At 41.5% G+C, this 21,429-nt stretch overlaps 1 protein-coding gene across 3 annotated transcripts in view; it reads right to left on the minus strand.

The window, feature by feature from the left end:
- The window catches only part of LOC100380856 (thymocyte selection-associated high mobility group box protein TOX), a 136,773-nt gene that overhangs the window by 32,192 nt on the left and 83,152 nt on the right, over positions 1 to 21,429 (minus strand). For all 3 annotated transcript variants that reach the window (XM_014146042.2, XM_014146043.2, XM_045696055.1), the window contains 2 exons: positions 17,260 to 17,319; positions 2,644 to 2,904 (listed from right to left, as the gene is read on the minus strand). In XM_014146042.2, the coding sequence (XP_014001517.1) occupies positions 2,644 to 2,904; positions 17,260 to 17,319 (321 nt within the window). The remainder of the gene's footprint in view (positions 1 to 2,643; positions 2,905 to 17,259; positions 17,320 to 21,429) is intronic.

Genomic DNA, 21,429 nt, shown 5'->3' on the forward strand with positions numbered 1-21,429 from the left:
AAATGATGTTGATGCTCATGGTCAGATCAACTGCTGACAATACTGTAATGCCTTAAATCTGGGATGTCAAACTCATTTTTTTCCCCCTTTCAATTATGCCCTAGACAACCAGGCGAGGGGAGTTCCTTACTAATTAGTGACCTTAATTCACCAATTAAGTACAAGGGAGGAGCGAAAACCCGCAGACCCTCGGCCCTCCGTGGAATGTGTTTGACACATGTGCCTTAAAGGGATAGTTCAGCAAACGTACATATTTATAAATAGTGGCTAGTTTAACAAAAGCAAAAGGATTGCGGTCACTCCTTGTCCTAAAGACTGCTTTCAAGGTAAGACAACACATATTAAGAGTATGTAATTTCCCTGAACTTTCTCTTTAAAACGGTTTGCTATGTGAGACCATGAGATGCATGGAGAATCCTAAAGCAGAGAGAAGTTTCCTGAGCTTTAGCCTTAGGCTAAATGTTGTACACAAACCAGCAACATCATCCCCAGAGATGAGCAATGTCTATTGCTCCAGCTGAGCTTGTAGTTCTGTATCTGTAAAGAAGTTTACAAACCCGTAGGATAGTTATCATTGCTGATATGAACTGTAGGCTTGAGGCACTGCTGTTGAATCAACTCATTTTCTTATCAGTTACAGTACAGCTACAATGAAAGAAAACAGTTGACACTGAATTATGATGCTTCAATTTAATAATAATAATGATCAGCATATGCCTTCATCGAATACTAAGGAAACCTTTATGTTTTGCATTACCCCACATTGCAAAAACCACACCTTCTGCCTTTTTCAACACAGTATATTCTTAAAACACAAATACCGTGCTGTGGCTATGACAATAATATGAATTTCATCTGTCAATTATGCCTTTATTGGCATGAAATTAAGGTTCATTGACATCATAGGAAAAACGTCAAATGAAACATCCTCATCTTCAATTCCTTTAAGATATTTCATGCTATACATTTCTATGCCTCTGCCTGAGAAATAAGCTCCTCTTGTCCCCAGAGATAATAAATGAATTACATTTTTTTCCTTATCGGTCATCTATTTTTCCAGAGTAAGCTATTACTTGCTCAGGTTGCTAGGCAACAGGAAATATTAATAGTCACTATTATTAGCCAGGCTCCAGCAGAGTAGTACTAAAATGAGGAAGTGGAAAACATGAATGTGTTATATAAATCTTTGGACCGTTCACGGTGTGTGCAAGTCTCTGTTTGTGCTGTGATTTATGGGGATGACGATTCATTTATGAGAAAAGGGGGTGTGAAATAAGAAAATGGAACATTACCCTGAAGGACTATTTGAAAATAAATTATTGCAAAGGTGAAACAAAAGCTGTTAATAAACCAGGACTCTCTTTCTCAAAGAAATGTTATTGGCCTAATACACCAAGTAGGAAAGGGGAACTGCTTTCTCCCATATGTAAATGTCTATGTTTGTGCGTGTAAGCACATATGCATGGCATGCACATGAACATGCATCCATGCATGCCTCATTCCAATTGTGTCAATTAATGCTGTATTTGCTATGACAAATAGTAGCTCGAGCATTTTCTGACCACTGGCAAATGTTAACTAAAGAAATAAACGCAAAAAAACCAGTACGTAGCCTACTATATATCACTATACCACCCATATTCAGCTCACTGGTATGTTCAACACAGTGACTTAAGCCCAGTCTCTGCCACACACATAAAATGTACAACATATGCACTTTGATTCCAAAATCTCATAAGACCTGATTAAACCAAGGATAAATGCCACGGATGCTCACATTAAACCATGAATATTTATAAGCCAAAAGTTATATTTGTGTCAGTTGAAAGTATATAAAACTGAATTATTCACACGCAGGTCATCTATAATTCATCTGGTTCGATTCCATGATTAAGAAACTTGAATGTGTACGCCAGGGGTGTTTGCATGTTCAGTGTGAACCATGTTTAACACATGAAATAGTCGCTTACCGGCGTTGGAATGGAGGTCCTCGACATCCTTATGAAAGAGAAAAGTAGCTGACAAGGGAGAACCCTTTCTCCTCCAAGACCCTCTTTTTCGCTTTGTCTATAAGAGTGAATAAAAATGTGCACCGCACAGCTCGTTGCACTCTCTCTGTGCTCACTTTGAGCGAATCAAATCTTTTGAGTTTGACGATTTGAATAGACATGAAGGAGTCTGTGGCAAAGGTCTGGGAGTTAAAAAGCATCATGTGTAAAGCAAAATTGTTGCATGTGTCTGCTGGGGTCTCCATAAGCTTTTGTTCCACACTCTGTAATAGGCCTGTTAGAGTGCTGCTAATTGAAACAAGCGTGTTTCCCTGTTCTAAAACCAGAACATGTCCCTTATGAAGCCACACTGAAAATATGTGTTAATTAACAAAACATTGAATTGAATCTTACTCTGCATTGGCAAACAAATACTGGTTATACCTTCATACCAATTAAATTATCATACATGCTCATAACAAGTCTTGCAATGCATTATAACTGCATCATAATGTGTTATACCTGCAGGCTTTAAGTAAAGTGTTAGCAAACATTCCATGATGATATACATAAACCAACCTGCAGCTCTGGATGAGTGAGGAAGAGGAAGAGGAAGAGACAGAAGAGGAGAAAGACTGTAAGTGGTGGATCTTACCGAGTGCATGTTATGCCCCGAGAGAAGATGGCTATCTTGGCTCAGCATGTTGGACATCATGAGGGCTGCGGGCAGCTCCGGGTAGGAGTAGGGGTTGAGCAGGCCGTTGTGGGGCAGCGAGTGAAAGGTGTAGCCTGACTCGGGGTCCATAAGGTGCAGCAGAGAAGGATCAGCGTGGTTGGGGGGCGTAATGGGGGGGATCTCGTAGTCTTCATCCCCTCCTCCTCCGCTGTTGCTTCCTCGGCCCTGACTGGAGTAGTTCTGAGAGGGGAGACAAGGTGATGGGATGAGTTTCAAGTTCAAGGTTCACATTTTCAGTTTATTTTCCATTTGTGATGAACACACTGGAAACCTTGCTAACTCAAGTTCTTTCGGTAAAAGGAGTGATATGGTGAGAGTGTGGAGCATAGGAGTTGAGATATTGAAATAAAATATATCAACAAATGCCATCGTTCATGATGCCACAAATTACAGTCATCTATTAGGAGATTAAACTACAATGAATTCAGCTGAAACCACAACTGCATATGCTTCTCTACGTAGGAAGACATTAATATACAAATCGTACTTTAATAACCAATACTAATGTGCTCACTCAGCTTTTGAAATCAATCCTAGAGCATGTTATAACGCAGAATGATGTAAAGCTCTCTCTGACTAGGGGGCCTCAGTGTCAGTCTAGAAAGCAGGAGCATGTACAAACAAAGAAATCTGTTTGTGATGATGAAAATAATTTACTTCAATGTCTGTTGAAGATTAATGGCTTACTAATCAAGAAGCCAAACAAATTTTGACTCATGGAGCACTGGCAACAAACACCAGGGTTGGGGTCAATTACTTTAACTATTTCAATTAAAGATCCTCACATTGACTAACATTTGTCAATGTTCTGATTAATAATGGGATTTCAATCAAATTCCTGAACTGAATTTGGTTGAGATGGAATGAACTAAATCCCCCTGACAGTCTTGACGTCATGAGTTGTATCTAAAGTGACTAAATACCTCTTCTCTCCCTCTATCAGAACAAGGTGAAAAACGTTCTCACGATTCTGCATATGCAAATCAGGTGGTAGAGGAGGAAGCCTCACTGTGGTATCTTCAAGGGCCATCTTGACATAATATTATGCTGAGAAATATGGTTTTGCACTCTCAAAAGCACACTGAGGGTATTCACCAGGGAATGAAAAGCAATTTTGTCAGAGGCAATCTGATGCTGACTCCCTTTATAATGACTGGGGAAAATTAATCATCACAAATAGTATTCCAGTGTCAGCCATTCAAGAGCTTTTTAATAGAATTTTTATGATTCATGTCTCGGGGTACACATCAAGCAGTCCGTTCTGCAACATTTCAGAAATCAATTCAATATCATCTTCGTGTAGGCCGTCACCTCGCCTGCCAGAGCAGCCATTTATCTTGCAAACAAATACTTTTAGCAAACAAATGGAAAGAAATACTAAGGAAAATAAAGCATGGTGTTGGTGCATGGAACCAAGAGAAAAGGCCGTTTTTTTCCCTTGATGTTTTCATAACATACACTTTACGTGTGTATGGGCTTATAACACAATACTATAATTACTATTGTATTCAACTTCAGTGAGATCTCGCGTTCCCACAAAACAGGTTAATGACAACCATATTTATTTTCTACTTTGTCCATCGGAATTGCACTTCTCAAAACACTTTCAAGGACTGTGCTACTATAGTTTTGTCTAATGAGCGAGATAAATATAGCATATTATTGTAATATATAAGGATTTCTTGAAAAAAAAGGCAAATATCTCACTTAGCAAGTATTTTCAAGTATGTAATTTAGGAACACCATAATTAGATTACTGCAGAAAGTCCTATGCATTTATCTGGCTCTAATCAGTCCTATTATTCTCTGAATGAACCTACCAATTGTATTGAAGGGATACTGTATGGGATTCTCTATGGTTTGTCATAACTTGGCTATACAGTAATATGAGGTAGTTTACTGTGCATTTGAACATGTGCACAACAATGAAAGAACAGCTGTTATTAAGACACTTTATGACATCAAGTTTCAATGAGATACATGTATCTAGGATACATTTATTGACTGTTACACTATATATACAAAAGTATGTGGACATCCCTTCAAATTAGTGGAATCGGCTATTTCAGCCACACCTCGCGCAAACAGCTATGCAATCTCCATAGACAAACATTAGCAGTAGAATGACCTTACTGAAGAGCTGACTTTCAACATGGCATCGTCATAGGATGCAACCTTTCCAACAAGTCAGTTCGTCAAATTTCTGCCCTGCTATAGCTGCCCCGGTCAACTGTAAGTGCTGTTATTGTGAAGTGGAAACGTCTCGGAGTAACAACGGCATGTAGAGTGTAAAAATTGTCTGTCCTCGGTTGAAACACTCCCTATCGAGTTCCAAACTGCCTCTGGAAGCAACGTCAGCATAGCCGAGCACAAGGCTAAGATCACCATGCACAATGCCAAGCATTGGCTTGAGTGGTGTAAAGCTCGCCATAATTGAATTGAATTTATTTTGGGTAACAGACATATGCAACAAAATGTACAATGTGGAACCAGAGGATATCACTTGAAAGTATTAATTAAAATGCTTGTTTTTCCAAAGTGGTCCTCGATGGTAAAAACAATAACATAAATAATGATTAAAAGGCAAGACAAAACTACAAACAACCATAAATACATTCATTTATATTGACATCCTAAAAAGTGGCACAATTCACTGCACTTCTCCCTAACCTTAAAAATCAACCATAGTAATTTCACATTAAAACAATCTATCCATTGCACATCATGCATATCATTCAAATAAATACACCTGACCAGCCGTAGGGGGCACAAGGGGAAGTGGAGTGGTTTCTCTTACTGAGACAACCTTGTCCAAATGAAAACCTTCAACTGCTTTTTAAAGCTTTATCTACTTTTTCTTTGCTTGATCTCCAAGGGGAGGCTATTCCATAGACAAATGCCTGTATAGAAAAACGTGCTCCTCTCAGTACTGTTTACTCTTGGGATTTTAGAAGACATAACACCAGATCTGGTATTGTAACTGTGTTGGTTATCAATGTTCTTCATATAACCTGGGGCACGATCATTTAAGATGTCAAACATAATGATTAAGTTTAAGTTTCTCCACTCCGGACTCCAAAGGCAACATGCCCACCCCCCGGAAGTCCTGTACCCCTATGTGGGTCCTAGGGGGACATTCACCATATACCTGATAACATTATTTTGCATGACCTGCATTCTCCTTTTCATCTTTTTTGATAGCCCACTATACCAAGCAGAGCAGGCATAATCAAAATGACACTGAATCAAGGTTGAGACAAGCAGTTTCTTAACTTTGATGTTAAAATATCAATCATTTCAATTTGTTCGCCATTTTAGATATCATTTTAGCAGCAATCAGGTCTCCAGAAAGGGAATGATCTAGAGACACACCAAAATAAGTTACACTTGTTTTAGATTCAATCTCCTTGTCTGCATAGTTTACCCTTATCTTGTCAGCCCTAAGCAATCTACGTTTTGTTCCAAACAAAATCGCTAAAGTTTTTCCCAAATGTAGCAACAAATTGGTGTCAGTCAACCAATCTCTAACAAAATGCAAAATGCAATCCTCTATGTAAACTGTATCCTTCCCTGATACCAGTATGGCTGAGTCATCAGCATAAAGTACTTTACTGTACTTGGCATATCATTAACGCATATAAGAAATAAGAGAGGCCCTAAAATTGATACCTGCGGTACTCCACAGGATATTTCTTTGGCCTCTGACAGAACATCACCAACATTACATACTTGTGTTCTGTTGGTCAGATAAGACCCAAACCAATTCACTGCTACATCATTTAGACCCATGCATTTCAGTTTCATCAGGAGAATATCATGGTCCACTGTGTCAAAAGCTTTCTGCAAGTCTAACATGACCATACCTGTATAGTTCCCCTAAATCACTTTCCTGCTTGATGTGGTCAAAAAGGTGGATAGGGCAAGTATCAGTTGAATGAGCATCTTCTAAAGCCAGATTGGACTCTCGAGCAGTGGAAACGCATTCTCTGGAGTGATAAATCACGCTTCACCATCTGGCAGTCTGACGGACTAATCTGGGTTAGCCGTATGCCTGGAGAACGCTACCTGCCCCAATGCATAGTGCCAACTTTAAAGTTTGGTAGAGGAGGAATATTGGTCTGGGGCTGTTTTTCATGGTTCAGGCTATGCCCCTTAGTTCCAGTGAAGGGAAATCTTAACGCTACAACATACAATGACATTCTAGACAATTCTGTGCTTCCAACTTTGTGGCAACAGTTTGGGGAAGGCATTTTCCTGTTTCAGCATGACAATGCCCCCGTGCACAAAATGAGGTCAATACAGAAATGGTTTGTCGAGATTGGTGTGGAAGAACTTGACTGGCCTGCACAGATCCCTGACCTCAACCCCATCGAACACCTTTGGGATGAATTGGAACGCCGACTGCGAGCCAGGCCCAATCCCCCAACATCCGTGCCCGAACTGACTAATGCTCTTGTGGCATTAGTTCCCGCAGCAATGTTCCAACATCTAGTGGAAAGCCTTTCCAGAAGAGTGGAGGCTGTTATAGCAGCAAAGGGGGGACCAACACCATATTAATGTCCATGATTTTGGAATGAGCTGTTCAACAAGCAGGTGTCCACATACTTTTGGTCATGCAGTGTATGTTGCTAAGACGTTATGAAACGCTAGCTTTTTAAATGCTTAAAATGGCTAAAGCCTCCCCTGCATTTCATCCAGCTTTTATCCGAACTACCACAACATATATTTCCGACAAATGATTCTCCAAGATTAAAGTAAATTGATGTAGGATTCATGTTAGAAGATTTGAATGCTGCAAGAGGTGATATTACAATCAGGCCTTCCATTCTTTTAACAGCTCTGTTGGATGCCCTTGAGGATAAAATGTGGGACAAGGACATTACAAGTTTAATATGTTCAAATACAGATAAATAATTCATACATCTACTGTCTTTCAGGACATTGCAGGCTGTGGAGAAAACAGAAGGGGTCAAAACTAAATGTAAAATTCAACCTCGCTACCCAACCATCGCCCTCCCATGAAAGGTGAAATGTATTATAATTTTGTTTTGCGGAGAAAAAAATGCTTGTAAAGCTCCGAGGACACTGCACAACTCCTCCTCTCTACAGTTCCATTCTACACGTAGGCTGTCCACATATGCGATTATCTAACACCAGTGATTAAATGGATTAATATCTATGTTGAATAAATATATTGGATAAATCCACTAGTATTCCACAGCATACATGTACATTTAAATGCTTTGTTTTGATTGTACTGTATACTCCAATACTGCATTCCATTTTCTTAATCAAACACCCGCTACCTTTACTAAGAATAGGCTATCTATTGAAAGCCAGTCCAGTAGCTACATGTCACGTCAAGAAAACGACAGATTGGCCTTGCTGTAGCAATTTGCAGAAGCTGGTGATGCATAAACAAAGATGTCCGGCCATCTCTAGCTAAGATAAAAGAAAGCAATAGGACGACGACAGTTGGATGAGGATAGGCTACTCAAACACAACACAACGTTACATCCTAGAACTAGATCCAACAGCCAAGAAGAGCCTCTTGAGCAGAGAGAGGACAAAAACGACACTCATCAACGAGAACGAGTGGGTGTTTCAGAACGATGGTCAAAAGGACAAAGGACAGTGCGTTGGGGCACGTGACCTATCCACCAGGCTTTCAATTGACACAAAACTCCATTGGGTTTTATGCATCAGCAGAACCAGCCCTCTACAATAGATGGCAATGGCAATAAATGGCCCTCGATTGAAAAAGAGCAGAAGATGGATTTCAGAGCCGGCTGACTGACAGCCAGGTAGAACTGGGATAAGTAGCCTGAAAAGGGGGCGGTTTGCACCGTCCAATCCCGTGTCAGGGTCACAGGTGATGTCCTTCAGAAGCCTTGGGGAGGGGGAGTATCTGACATCCTGCTCCCCTCACTGGCAATTCCCTCAAATGTCACACCAAAATAGATCTAATTTAGTTGGGTAAAAGACCCCTCTCCACACTCCATTACAGCTGTGTCTGGCCTATTTGAGCTGAGCTCGATCTCCACCAAAACCACATACAAATAAATTATATGAGGAAGACTTTTGACCAGAGTGGAAAAAGAAACACACCATAATAAGCTGACAGTCCCTGAAATCTGGCACTAGAATTACCCCCAATTTTTCTGTATATGTTTACATCACCGATTTTCTTGATTTCACACCATTTCAGAAGTCACAAGACAGCCATCCTAGGATAACATTAACGTCCTCTGTCGAATACTCGTGCATTTGCCTTTCTCCAGTGGTCGGCTGCATCATTAGATTCATTTATATTATTGCTTCTTCAAAGGACATTCAACATAGTATGTGATGGATGTGTTTTCAGAGTGGTGAAATCAAGTTCACTGCAACGTTACGTCAGAGACGCGGTCCTTATAAAAACATTTATCCAGTTCGACTGCTTCACCGCACAGATGTGGCAACACAATCATTGAATTTGTCTCGAGCAGGTGGATCTAAATTACAATAAAGAATGCGACATACCTCCTTAAACCTGAAATAAGTAACAAAGTAATTTTGTGTGGAAGTCAAACATTTGTTTTACGTCGGAGGCAGAGACATTGCATATGCTTTACATCGCCCGTCTCCCCTCATCTATAGCAGGGACACACGCTGTTTAAATGTCCCAAATGTTGATTTAGACGTTCACAAAAATAACAGATTTTGACTATCACTAATGTCATGATACGTTTGGTAAAGTAATAAAGAATGTGAATGATCTTGGGTAGATGTTTCTAAAACAGATTATAACTATATATGTTATAATGTATGAAAAGGCTTATTCATTCACGTTTTCTATTTATTTTTGTATATGGTTTATTATACTTTTATTATGTACTAGATCATATGGGTTGAAAAGTGTTTTTTTTTTCTTCTCAGACAGGGTAATAAGAGTATGTATAAAGAAATAAAGCTCTGACAGACTCCTACAACCGTTTGAAACATCCCGAAAAGCACGATCTTTGTCAGTGGCCAAAAACAGGAATATTTGTGGTGCACCACATTTCCGTATTTTATCCAATCATTATGGTTAAAATCACAAGAATAAATAAAAAATGTCAGCCTGTAGTCACTCTTCCCACTAGGGGAATGTGGAAGCCCCGGTAATCACATATGGCACAATAGCCTACCCATAATCCTCATTTATTTTTTATTTCCGTGATGTCATTCTCTTTAAGCCGTGGCAAACAGGGGGAGGGGGGAATGGGGTGATCCCTCATGTTCTTTCTCTATGCCCTCATTCCAGTCAGGGTAATAAGAGAACATTGTGATTTACTTTCACTGAACCGCGAGGAGTGCATCAGAGAGAATCTACTGTGGCAGGGCCATTCATATAGATTTAACTTTCCACAGTATTATACCAGATGTCTACACGTCTATTGTATTTCAGGCATGACCTTGGTCGCCATATGATGAGAAAGATCACTGGGGGGGGAGAAGAGAGAGAGAGAGAGAGAGAGAGAGAGAGAGAGAGAAAAAGCTAAAACTATTTAGTCCTCTCTAAATCCCTCCACAGCAGCAATACTGCATATAGAGTGGAGCCCAAAATAGATCCAAGGTTTCAAGTTCTCTTAAAAGAGTGCATGAATCATTCAGTTTACTTTCCCTGCTGATAAGGTGGTTTTAAGATTTTAGCACGATGTACATTTAGATGAGGAGGACCAAGCGAGTCACAGTCAAAGGAGGGCCTTCACTAGATAATTCTCATGCACTTTACTCCAGACCTGGGTTCAAATACTATTTGAAATATTTAAAATGCGCATCTGTCTGAAGAACCAGATCTTTTGCAACTATGCTATTGGTTCCATTGCGCCAGGCAAGCTCAATCAAGCCCAGCTTAAAAGCATTTTCAATTATTTGAAATAGTATTTTTGAACCCAAGTCTGCTATAGTAAAGATATTGGGATAGTCTTGTATCGGTCCTGTTGTCTAGTCTAGTAGAACCTGAAACATAAAGGGAAATCTCAGCTAAAACTGGAACGCACTCACAGAGATCGTGGCGACCCTAAGCCCATTTCTTCTTTCATTTCTACTCTTTCAGAAGCTGATGATAATTGGATTTATTGGCTGACATAGGCTGACCTACATAAGACGACCCTAACAAATCCTCTCAGCGTGGGTGTGGGCATCCTATTCCCTCAATGTTGTCTCAGTGTTGTCTCAATGTTTTTTCAATGTTGAAGGAGCATATTTTTTTGGTGTAACTGCTTTAGAATAACAGTACACAACAGATAGAGCTAGACGATAAGGTTTCCATCTCCACTCTCTCCATTGTTTTTATGCATCGCACAAAGTGTTCTAGTTGGGCTCAGGAAAGAGATGTGCGTCACCCTTTCCACATGATTAGTCATCTACTCATGCAACTTTTCGCATTACCAAAAAGGAAAGATGATGAGAAGAGACCTGTATATGCACATCCACTGAAGAGGGAAGGGGAGTGTATGTGTGTGTGTGTGCGTGCGTGCGTGCTTGCGTCTGTCTGTTGTGCTCAGAGTATAAATGGTACACCATGAGTCACCATTAAGTAACTTCGCTCTCACCTCGCCATCACCCACATGTGGTGTATGTGCTACCACCGTGTTCTAAGATGTTTCTGCTCCCTGCGCTGTGAGTCAGTCAGTGGAGATGTGTGTCGGAACAGCGCAGGGCCAGAGAGGCCAAACAACATCTGCACGGACCCTATGGGCAACGCACTTGACTGGATGAAGCTGCTGTGTGGTGAGAGGGGAGGGATATTGTGTGTGTCGGTGAGAGGGGTGAAAGAGAGAGAGAGAGATAGGGAAGAGATAGAGAGAGAGAGATAGATAGGGGAGAGATGGAGAGAGACAGAGAATGAGAGAGAAAGAGGAGAGAGAAAGACGGAAAATGAGAGAAAGGGGACAGAGAGAGAGAGAGAGAGAGAGAGAGAGAGAGAGAGAGAGAGAGAGAGAGAGAGAGAGAGAGAGAGAAGCCACTTTATCCAAGTTTCTATTCTAATCTAGACCATCAGCAACAGCTCCCCTGTGGTCGTGACTATATAAGAGCCCCACGTTGTCTTGCATTCTCAACAACAAAAGAAACAAAGGCACAAACACAAACAAGCTAAAACTAGCTGGTTCTTAAAAGACCCTGAGTATCTTTCTACAGCAAGGCAGGGTTGGTACAAAAGTGAAAAATGAGGTAACAGAGAGAAAAGTATTTCTCTGTCATTCTTTCTCTCCCTCTACACACCAGATTTGGGTTCCAATTCTATTTGAAATTACACTGAGTATACAAAACATTAAGAACACCTGCTCTGTCCATGACATATACTGACCAGGTGAACCCAGGTGAAAGCTATGATCCCTTATTGATGTCAATGTTAAATCCACTTCAATTAATGTAGATGAAGGTGAGGAGACAGGTTTAAGAAGGAATTTTAAGACTTGAGACAATTGAGACATGGATTGTGTATGTGTGCCATTCAGAGGGTGAATGGACAAAACAAAACATTTAAGTGCCTTTGAACAGGGTAGTGTAGTAGGTGCCAGGCGCACCAGTTTGTGTCAAGAACTGCAACGCCACTGGGTTTTTCACTCTTAACAGTTTCCCGTGTGTATCAAGAATGGTCCACCACCCAAAGGGCATCCAGCCAACTTGACACAACTGTGGGAAGCATTGGAATCAACATGGGCCAGCATCCCTGTGGAACGCTTTCGACACCATGCCCCGACGAATTGAGGCTGTTCTGAGGGCTAATGTTCGGTATACTCAGTGTCTTTTGAATACTGGATCTGTGCTTGATTCAGCACGCCTGTCGCAAAGGAACCAATAGAAAAGTCTCAAAAGTGCTTTATTTATCCTCCTGGCACTCCAGGTAGCAAACGCTCAAAGTATTTGAAATATTTCAAATAGTTTTTTAACTCAGGTCTGCTCTCCTTACACTGACTGATTATAACATAGAGAGGAAGTTATAAATCCAGTCTGTTAAAGCTCTATTGTAAATGAAACCCCAGTGGGACAGGGACTGTAAAAACAGAGAGGAGGGCGACAGCAACGTAAACACACACCGGCTCCAGTCTGTAATCACCCAAACGGATCACCCTCACCGCTCATTCCAGACCAGTCCCAATCAAAGCATTTCCTGTCCGTCACACTGGCCTGATATCCAATCAGCCTGATTATTTGGGGCACCAATGGATTCTCAATGCACTGGGCAGACGCAGGCTTGAGCAGGGTTTCCCAAACTTGGTCCTGGGGCCCTCCCTGGATGCACGTTTTCATTTTTGCCCTAGCATTACACAGCTGATTCAAATCATCAAAGCTTGACGATGAGTTGGATATTTGAATCAGCTGTGTAGTGCTACGGCAAAAACTAAAATATGCACCCAGGGGGGGCTCCAGGACCAAGTCTGGGCAACACTGGGCTAGAGGAAGGCTTGTATAAGGACAACTACACTACATTACTACATTACCCATGATGCCACACGTAATTTGGCGACCATGTTTGTTGACGTAAACACACAATATGTACTACATTTATTTTACATGTATGTGTAGCAATTAACATCATTGCACTTGAAGTGTGTGTGAATAATGTGCATCCAATGACAGATTGGAAAGATCAAATGACAGATGTTATTTTTCTTGGAACATATCAATCAGGATCACTGAACGAGCCATTAAAAATCCTGGATTCTAATTAAACGCGGCACCCGGACGCGAGTCAATAGGGCGAATTAGTGATATTATTAGTTATACTGGTACAGTATGCAGTAGGAAAACACATGTAACACTGATTAACAACCATGTCATGTTGATCCACTAAATACGTCGCCCACAAGAATGTCAGCTGGTAAACAAACAAAAAATTACAAAGTCCCTTACATGTACAGTAACAACAAACAAATGAATACCTTTGGAAAAAGCCACTGAGTGACTAGACCTGTTTCCTAGCTTAGAGTCAAGGAAAGCTGTTTTTGTTTAGCGGGTTTTCTCTTGAAGGGGCCTGAGATACAGTAGCGTGTGTAATGTAATCTCCTGTCTCTGTGTTGAAGGGTGCTACTTAGACACAAAAAGCCTTGGACACTCACAAAGGCGACTCTGTACTAGACTCCACATTTTGTACACAGACATAGGACACAACATTGACGGGCCATCAAAAGTCTAAGTAACCCACATTAAGGGCAGAACAACTGTATTGGATCATGCCCCATCCTTTTAAAATAGGCCATTAGGCATACTATATGTGCTTGAATTTGCCAATGATTCCACCTAAAAAGGTCAGGAAAATAAAGGCCATGATATGACTTAAATATGACAACAACGTATACTCCCAAAATCACCAAAAATTGGAGATGCAATAAAAAAATAAAAACAAGGTAATGACTAAAAGGGTCCTGGCTCATATTGCCACATAACTACATAAGAGCCATTATCACGAGCCCATCCTCCCCAATTAAGGTGCCGCCAACCTCCTGTGATGGGTTGGAATAATGGTTCATTGTTTCGCTAGCTAGCTAGCTACATGCCTAAACAAAAGACTCCACAGATGATTACATAACCCCTTCTAGTTAGCCAGGTGTGTCTGGAGGTGATTACGGCCATCTTTTGTATAATAATGCTAAAGTATTTGTATCTAGAATTTGTCTTTCAGCATCAGTAGAACACCCCCGACTCTCCTCCACCAGTCAGTCACACAAGGAGAACGGTCTAATGCCTCCCATCAAAAAGAGAGCCGGCCCAAGCAAGCACAGGTCACACCTGAAGCATGAGTACTTGCAGTGAGTTGTGAACTTCATCAACAACCACGCAGAGGATAATGCAATAGTATTACCAGGACACCGCCCAGGACACAAACACTTTGGTGGAAAGCTGCTGCCATCTCATGTGACAAAAGCAGTGGTGTGGCGTCTCCACAAGGAATCGATGACAACACTTGGAATGTAAAGCATAAACAACACGTTTTCATTATTTCATTTACCTCCAACATGATTGGCACTACTTTTATGGATCTCACATTATTTGTGTGTTTTTCAGAGGTACATGTAGTCAGGCTGTCTTCCTTCAGGAATCTGTGGAGAAATTGCTGGTGTGGTCAAGGACAGCACTGTGACGGGGGTCAACATCCCACAACAGGTTGGACTGCAGAATGGTACGGTGCTGGTGGAAAGTTATGGCTGGCAACAAAACACGACTGCGTACTTCAGGCCGCAACCACAGATCAAGTAGTACCAGCACTTCAAAGTAGTACCAGCACTTCAGGTGAATATCATTTTCATTGCATTGTATGAGGTTATTCTTATTATCTATACTTAGGAGGTGAATTGATGCTATGCAAGGTTGTAATGTCTTCTACATTTTTTTCTTCTATTTTCTTGTTTTACAGCTTCAATGCTCTGGAGCCTGGTGTTGTTGTTGCCAAGGAGCGTTGGGACTCAGTCGGGACCAGGTTTCAGCTGCTGCGCAACGCTGACGTCCTTCCTCCCATAGATGGTCCGCCTGTACAAGCACCACTTGGACTGGACACAACTAGACAAACATATCTTTTTTAGAAGATCAGGGAGTTTTGCACATCACAATCTCCCTATCATCAAATGCACATCTCTAGCCACAGCCACAGAAAAAACGATATAGTTAGAATTGGTCCGTAGTTACTTTAGTCCGTTTTTTTGTCCAAAATATTGAGTCATTGAAACTGAAACAATACAGACCAGCTGTGATTTACAACCTGATAGCAATATTTGTTGGACTACTGTGCTTATCTGCATTGCTTGCTGTTTGGGGTTTTAGGCAGGGTTTCTGTGTAGCACTTTGTGACATCTGCTGATGTAAAAAGGGCTTTATATATACATGTTATTTTATTTTATTTGACTACCAAGAAATGTATTGTTGAATTCTATTAATCGGGCATTGAACTATATCCATCTATTATACCAACAATACCTTACTGTACGTCATGGAATTTTTTGTCAAATATTACTTATTTTTAAAACCTCTTATAAAATTGGTTTTGTAGCATAAACTGGGAATTTGATATTTATAACTGATATTATGATTGTATTTTTGTTTCATATCGGCAAAGTAGTTCAAACGCTCTCTGTAACACTTTAAAGTAGAGTAGGTGCTGATTGACATATGACCAGCCTGACCGACAATAGTGCCGAACAGTTTGCCCAATTTACAAGCAACCAATGGGTTTCCAGTGATGTCGGTAGACCTTGTGCTGCTGCACTGAGCAACCAATAAGCTGCTAAATCTATCCTTCAACCCCTCATTATACGCAGTCAATCAAGACTTAAAAGAAAATACAAACTTACTAGGAAAGGGTTTGCCTCATGCTCTCCTTCTCTCCCTCCACCTCTCTCTTCCTCTCTCTCACTCTTTCTTCCCCTCTCACCACCTCCCACCCTCCTTCGCTCTCTCTCTCCCTTGCTCTCTCTCTCTGTGTAGGCAAGTGCTAATTGATGAGTAGTTGGAACCTTGTTATGTTTTGTTTAAACACCAAGGCTTTGCCGCAGTATCAACAAATCCTGGAGATCTAAACACTGCCATATGTCAACTAAGGCGTTCTAACTCTGGCTGTGAGTACTCTGCTCCACTCCCTCCCGTCCAAACTGCAGGTTGACGTTTATTGTTATGAATCTTGCCCTGGAGGCAGAACTGAGCGATTTCCGCTAGATGAGACAGCTGCAAAGTCAAAATTGGCTATATTGTAAAAATCCATGAACACAAAAATGTAAGGTTAGAGTTAGGCATTAGGGTTAGCAGTGTGTTTAAGGTTAGGATTAAGGTTAGGGTTAGCTTTAAAATTGAATGACTTTGTGGCTTGTGCTAGCTTGTGACCACTCTGCAGAGCTGCCTCCAAGATTCATGACAATAAATGTCAACCTGTGTCCGGATAGGAGCGGACCGAGTGACCGAGTGTCGGTCCGCTCCTATCTTACACTCCTGGGCCCGTATTCACAAATCATGTCAGAGTAGCGGTGCTGATCTAGGATCTGTGACACTTTGTGAATACGGGCCCTGAGCTCCCAACAGACTAGTTTGACACAAATCTAACAACACCTTCAAATACTGTAAAACCTCACAACACCAAGTCTGCTGGAGGAAGTTTGTTTATGGCCTATGCCCTCCAAGGAGCGGATGGGTTTGAGACAAGGAAGTGAAACCCACTTCGGTAACAACTCATCTACACCTTACCTTACCTGGAGTAGGTCACACAGCTATGGGTTTTGGGAACTCCATAAGAACTACACAATAAATAAGCAGTTAGGGCAAACTTTCGGTGGCATTATTGGTGTTTAACAAATGTATTGAATGTTTCTAGAAGCGAAAACTACAACATGGAAGACCCCCAGCGGGGTAGTTGCACTGACTCAGTATCATTCCTTTGTTTGTGCTTTCCATACTTCGTTAATAGATATTTGAAGGCTTATGTTGATAAGTCACCTAGTCACCACAAAGAGAATGTCTCTTGACCATAATGGAGGTATAACCTTTAGGATTAATTGGTGAACCCTGAACCGGACTACTCACCTGGCTTGGTGACCGAAACTCCTGGTTATTGTCATTCATGTACATGTTGTCACCATCAAACTGTGAACAGAAAAAGAAAAGAAAACAAACATTTTGTGAATAATAAGCAAGATAGCGGGTGGTGCAGCGGTCTAAGGTACTGCATCACAGTACTACTAGAGGCGTCACTACAGACCCAGGTTCCATCCCATTCTGTGTCACAACCGGCCGTGATCAGGAGTCCCAAAGGGTGGCACACAATTGGCCCAGTATTGTCCGAGGTCAGTCGTCAGTTGAACATTGTTTCCTCCAACACATTGCTGTGGGCGAGTGTTAAGAAGCGCGGTTTAGGTGGGTCATGTTTCCGAGTACGCATGACTCGACCTTTGCCTCCCAAGCCCGTTGGGGAGTTGCAGCGATGAGACAAGATTGAAATTGTGAATAAAAAGGGGGTAAATAAATGATTTTATAAATAAATAAGCAAGATAGAGAGAGTGAGAGAAGTAGTGATGGCTCTACGGGAGGCAAGGAGCATGAGTCTAATGACTTTGTCACGTTCACTAAACCTCGTTGCGGCGGCTTCGGTAATTACTGTTCGTCAGTGGGGCGGTAATTAGTTGAGCCGAGTGACAAGCGTTGGGCTTCCCCTGTGGGGTTGTTCATACCGTGTGTTTGTGTGCATGTGTGCGTGTGTGTGTGTGTGTGTGTGTGTGTGTGTGTGTGTGTGTGTGTGTGTGTGTGTACACTGTCGCTGTGTGCGTGCGTGTCTGTGTGCTGTTGAAGGAAGGGGATCCATGTCTCTCACATGAGGTAGGCAATAAGGAGTGTTCTAGTCATGCATGGCAGAATGTTATGATATGGCCCTAAATGCCTAAAACTGGACGTACTATAGCGCTATGTTGTTGAAGCTATGTTGTTTTAACTACAGTATGTTGCTATGTTTATCATTTTTGTTCACAATTAATAAGATTACATTGACAGGGAGGACCTGATCCTAGATCAGTACTACTATTAAGTTGGAATCGTCCTGCCTATCTGAGGAAAGATTGATGGTAGTGTGCTCAATCACAATAGTCAGTGGTGGAAAAAGTACCCAATTGTCATACTTGAGTAAAAGTAAAGATAACTTAATAGAAAATGACTCAAGTAAAAGTCACCCAGTAAAATTCTACTTGAGATAAAAGTCTACAAGTATTTGGTTTAAAATATACTTAAGTATAAAAAGTAAATGTAATTGCTAAAATATACTGAAGTATCAAAAGTAAAATTATAAATCATTTTAAATTCCTTATATCAAGCAAAGTAGATTGCACCATTTAAAAAAAATATTTATTTAGGACAGTCAGTGGCACACTCCAACATTCAGACATAATTTACAAACAAAGCATGTGTGTTTAGTGAGTCCGCCAGATCAGAGGCAGTAGGGATGACCAGGGACGTTCTGTGATAAGTGCGTGAATTGGGCAATTTAAGCATTCTAAGCAGTCAAAATGTAATGAGAACTTTTGTGTGTCAAGGAAAATGTATGGAGTAAAAAGTACATTTTCAGGAATGTAGTGAAGTAAAAGTTAAATTAGTCAAAACTATAAATAGTAAAGTAAAGTACAGATACCCCCAAAAACGACTTAAGTAGTACTTTAAAGTATTTTTACTTAAGTACCTTACACCAGTGACGATAGTCATCTAAAGACTCATCTTTTAAGAATTGGGAAAGTTCACAAAGCCCAAACTGAGAACACTACAAAAGAATAAGATGGTAGCAATTGTGATGGTGAAAAAAGTGCTATGGCCCAACAGAAATAAATATATTGGACTCTCCATAGCACTCAGCTCTGTAGTGAAGCCGTTTGATAAACCGTGACAGTGACCTCACCGCCCCATCGGGTAATACAGAAAGTTCATAGACACATATCAACGCCAGCTCTCAAACTGCTGTGGAAGTATTGAAAGTCACGAAGAAGAGGAATGTTTTCTTGTCTATTGACAAAAGTCATTCTTTGCATAGCGCGTGCCATATCGCCAAGCTCTGTGTAAAAGGGAACAGACAGACAGCAATGAAAACATGATCAAACTAGACAGCATTCCATTTCAAATTCCAGAGATACATGGCGATTCAGTGTGTGGTATTTTCCGAGCCAGAAGACATGGATTGAAGGTTTACTACCTAGATAAACAGAAGTAAAATATCAGGGAACACAAATGGGCCACTGCAATTATCTAAGAAACTATGTCCTGAGACCACTAATGGATACAATTCCTGAGGGTGAACGAAAACATCCACAATGGAAGACATTAAAAACAATTTCATAAGAGGGGAGAGTGTAGATAAAAAGAGAGAGTGATGTGATAGATACAGTGCCTTCAGAAAGTATTCACACCCCTTGACTTTTTACACATTTTGTTGTGTTACAGCCTGAATTTCAATTGATTACATTTTGATTTTGTTCACTGGCCTACACACAATACCCCATAATGTCAAAGTGGAATTATTTAAAGGAAAATATGTCATTCAATAAGTATTCAACCCCATTTGTTATGGCAAGCCTAAATATGTTCAGGAGTAAAAATGTGTGCAACAAGTCACAATAAGTTGCATGGACTCACTCTGTGTGCAATAATAGTGTTTAACATGATTTTTGAATGACTCATCGCTGTACCCCACACATACAATTATCTGTAAGGTCCCTCAGTTGAGCAGTGAATTTCAAACACAGATTCAAACACAAAGACCGGGGAGGTTTTTCAATGCCTCACAAAGAAGGGCATCAATTGGTAGATGGGTAAAAACACAAAAAGCAGACATTGAATATCCTTTTGAGCATGGAGAAGTTATTAATTACACTTTGGATAGTGTTTCAATACACCCAGTCACTACAAAGATACAGGCGTCCTTCCTAACTCAGTTACCGGAGAGGAAGGAAACCGCTCAGGGATTTCACCATGTTGTCACGTTCCTCTTCGTCAGAAGATATGTTGAAATCGCTGTCGGAAAAAGTGGACCAATATGCAGCGGATTGCGTGCTCATCATAATTTATTATAATGTGAACACCACGAACATAAACAAGAAAACAATGACCAACAGGAACAGTATAGCAGGCTACACACGTATAGCAGTGCTAAAACAACTACCCACAAACAACAAGACCAAACACACCCTAATATATTGGACTCCCAATCAAAGGCAACTAGAAAACACCTGCCTTCAATTGAGAGTCCATACCCCACCCCCCCAAAGGTGCAGACCCCCGGATGCACCTTACACAGAACCCAGTAATCCCCCAAAACAAACTGAAAATCCCCCTAAACTAAAGGGAGGGAAGGGAGGGTGGCTGCCGTCAACGACGGTACCTGCGCTACACGGCTCCAGACTGGCGGGCGGCTCTGGCGGCTTCAGACTGGCGGGCGGCTCCAGACTGGTGAGGCTGGACTTACGCACTAGAAGCCTGATGCGTGGGGCTGGTACTGGACGTGCCAGCCTGGAGACACGCACCTCAAGGCTAGTGCGTGTAGCGGGAAACACTGGACCGTAGAGGCGCACTGGCAGGTCTCGAGCGCAGGACTGGCATCACCCCTACTGGCTGGATGCCCACTTTCCCCTGGCACATGCAGGGCGCTGGTACTGCGCGTACCGGCCTGAAAATACCCGGCCTCGCCACAGCACCCATCACCCCAAAGCACGGGACCTGTCCAGTAGGTCTCTGCCCAAAAAGGGTACGGGGAGCTGGCCTGGGGCTCCATCCTCGCCCAGCCAAACTACCCTTGTGCCCCCCCCCAAAAAAAAAATATTGGGGCTGCCTCTCGGGCTCCCTTACCAGCCGAGTTCCCCGGTCCTCACCAGATTTCCTCCGCTGCTTGGTCCTTTTAAGGTGGGTAGTTCTGTCACGTTCCTCTTCGTCAGAAGATATGTTGAAATCGCTGTCGGAAAAAGTGGACCAATATGCAGCGGATTGCGTGCTCATCATAATTTATTATAATGTGAACACCACGAACAAAAAACAAGAAAACAATGACCGACAGGAACAGTATAGCAGGCTACACACGTATAGCAGGCTACACACGTATAGCAGTGCTAAAACAACTACCCACAAACAACAAGACCAAACACACCCTAATATATAGGACTCCCAATCAAAGGCAACTAGAAAACACCTGCCTTCAATTGAGAGTCCATACCCCAATTAACTAACATA

This window comes from Salmo salar, chromosome ssa15, assembly GCF_905237065.1.
Source record: "Salmo salar chromosome ssa15, Ssal_v3.1, whole genome shotgun sequence".
In the NCBI taxonomy this organism is placed as follows: Eukaryota; Metazoa; Chordata; class Actinopteri; order Salmoniformes; family Salmonidae; genus Salmo; species Salmo salar.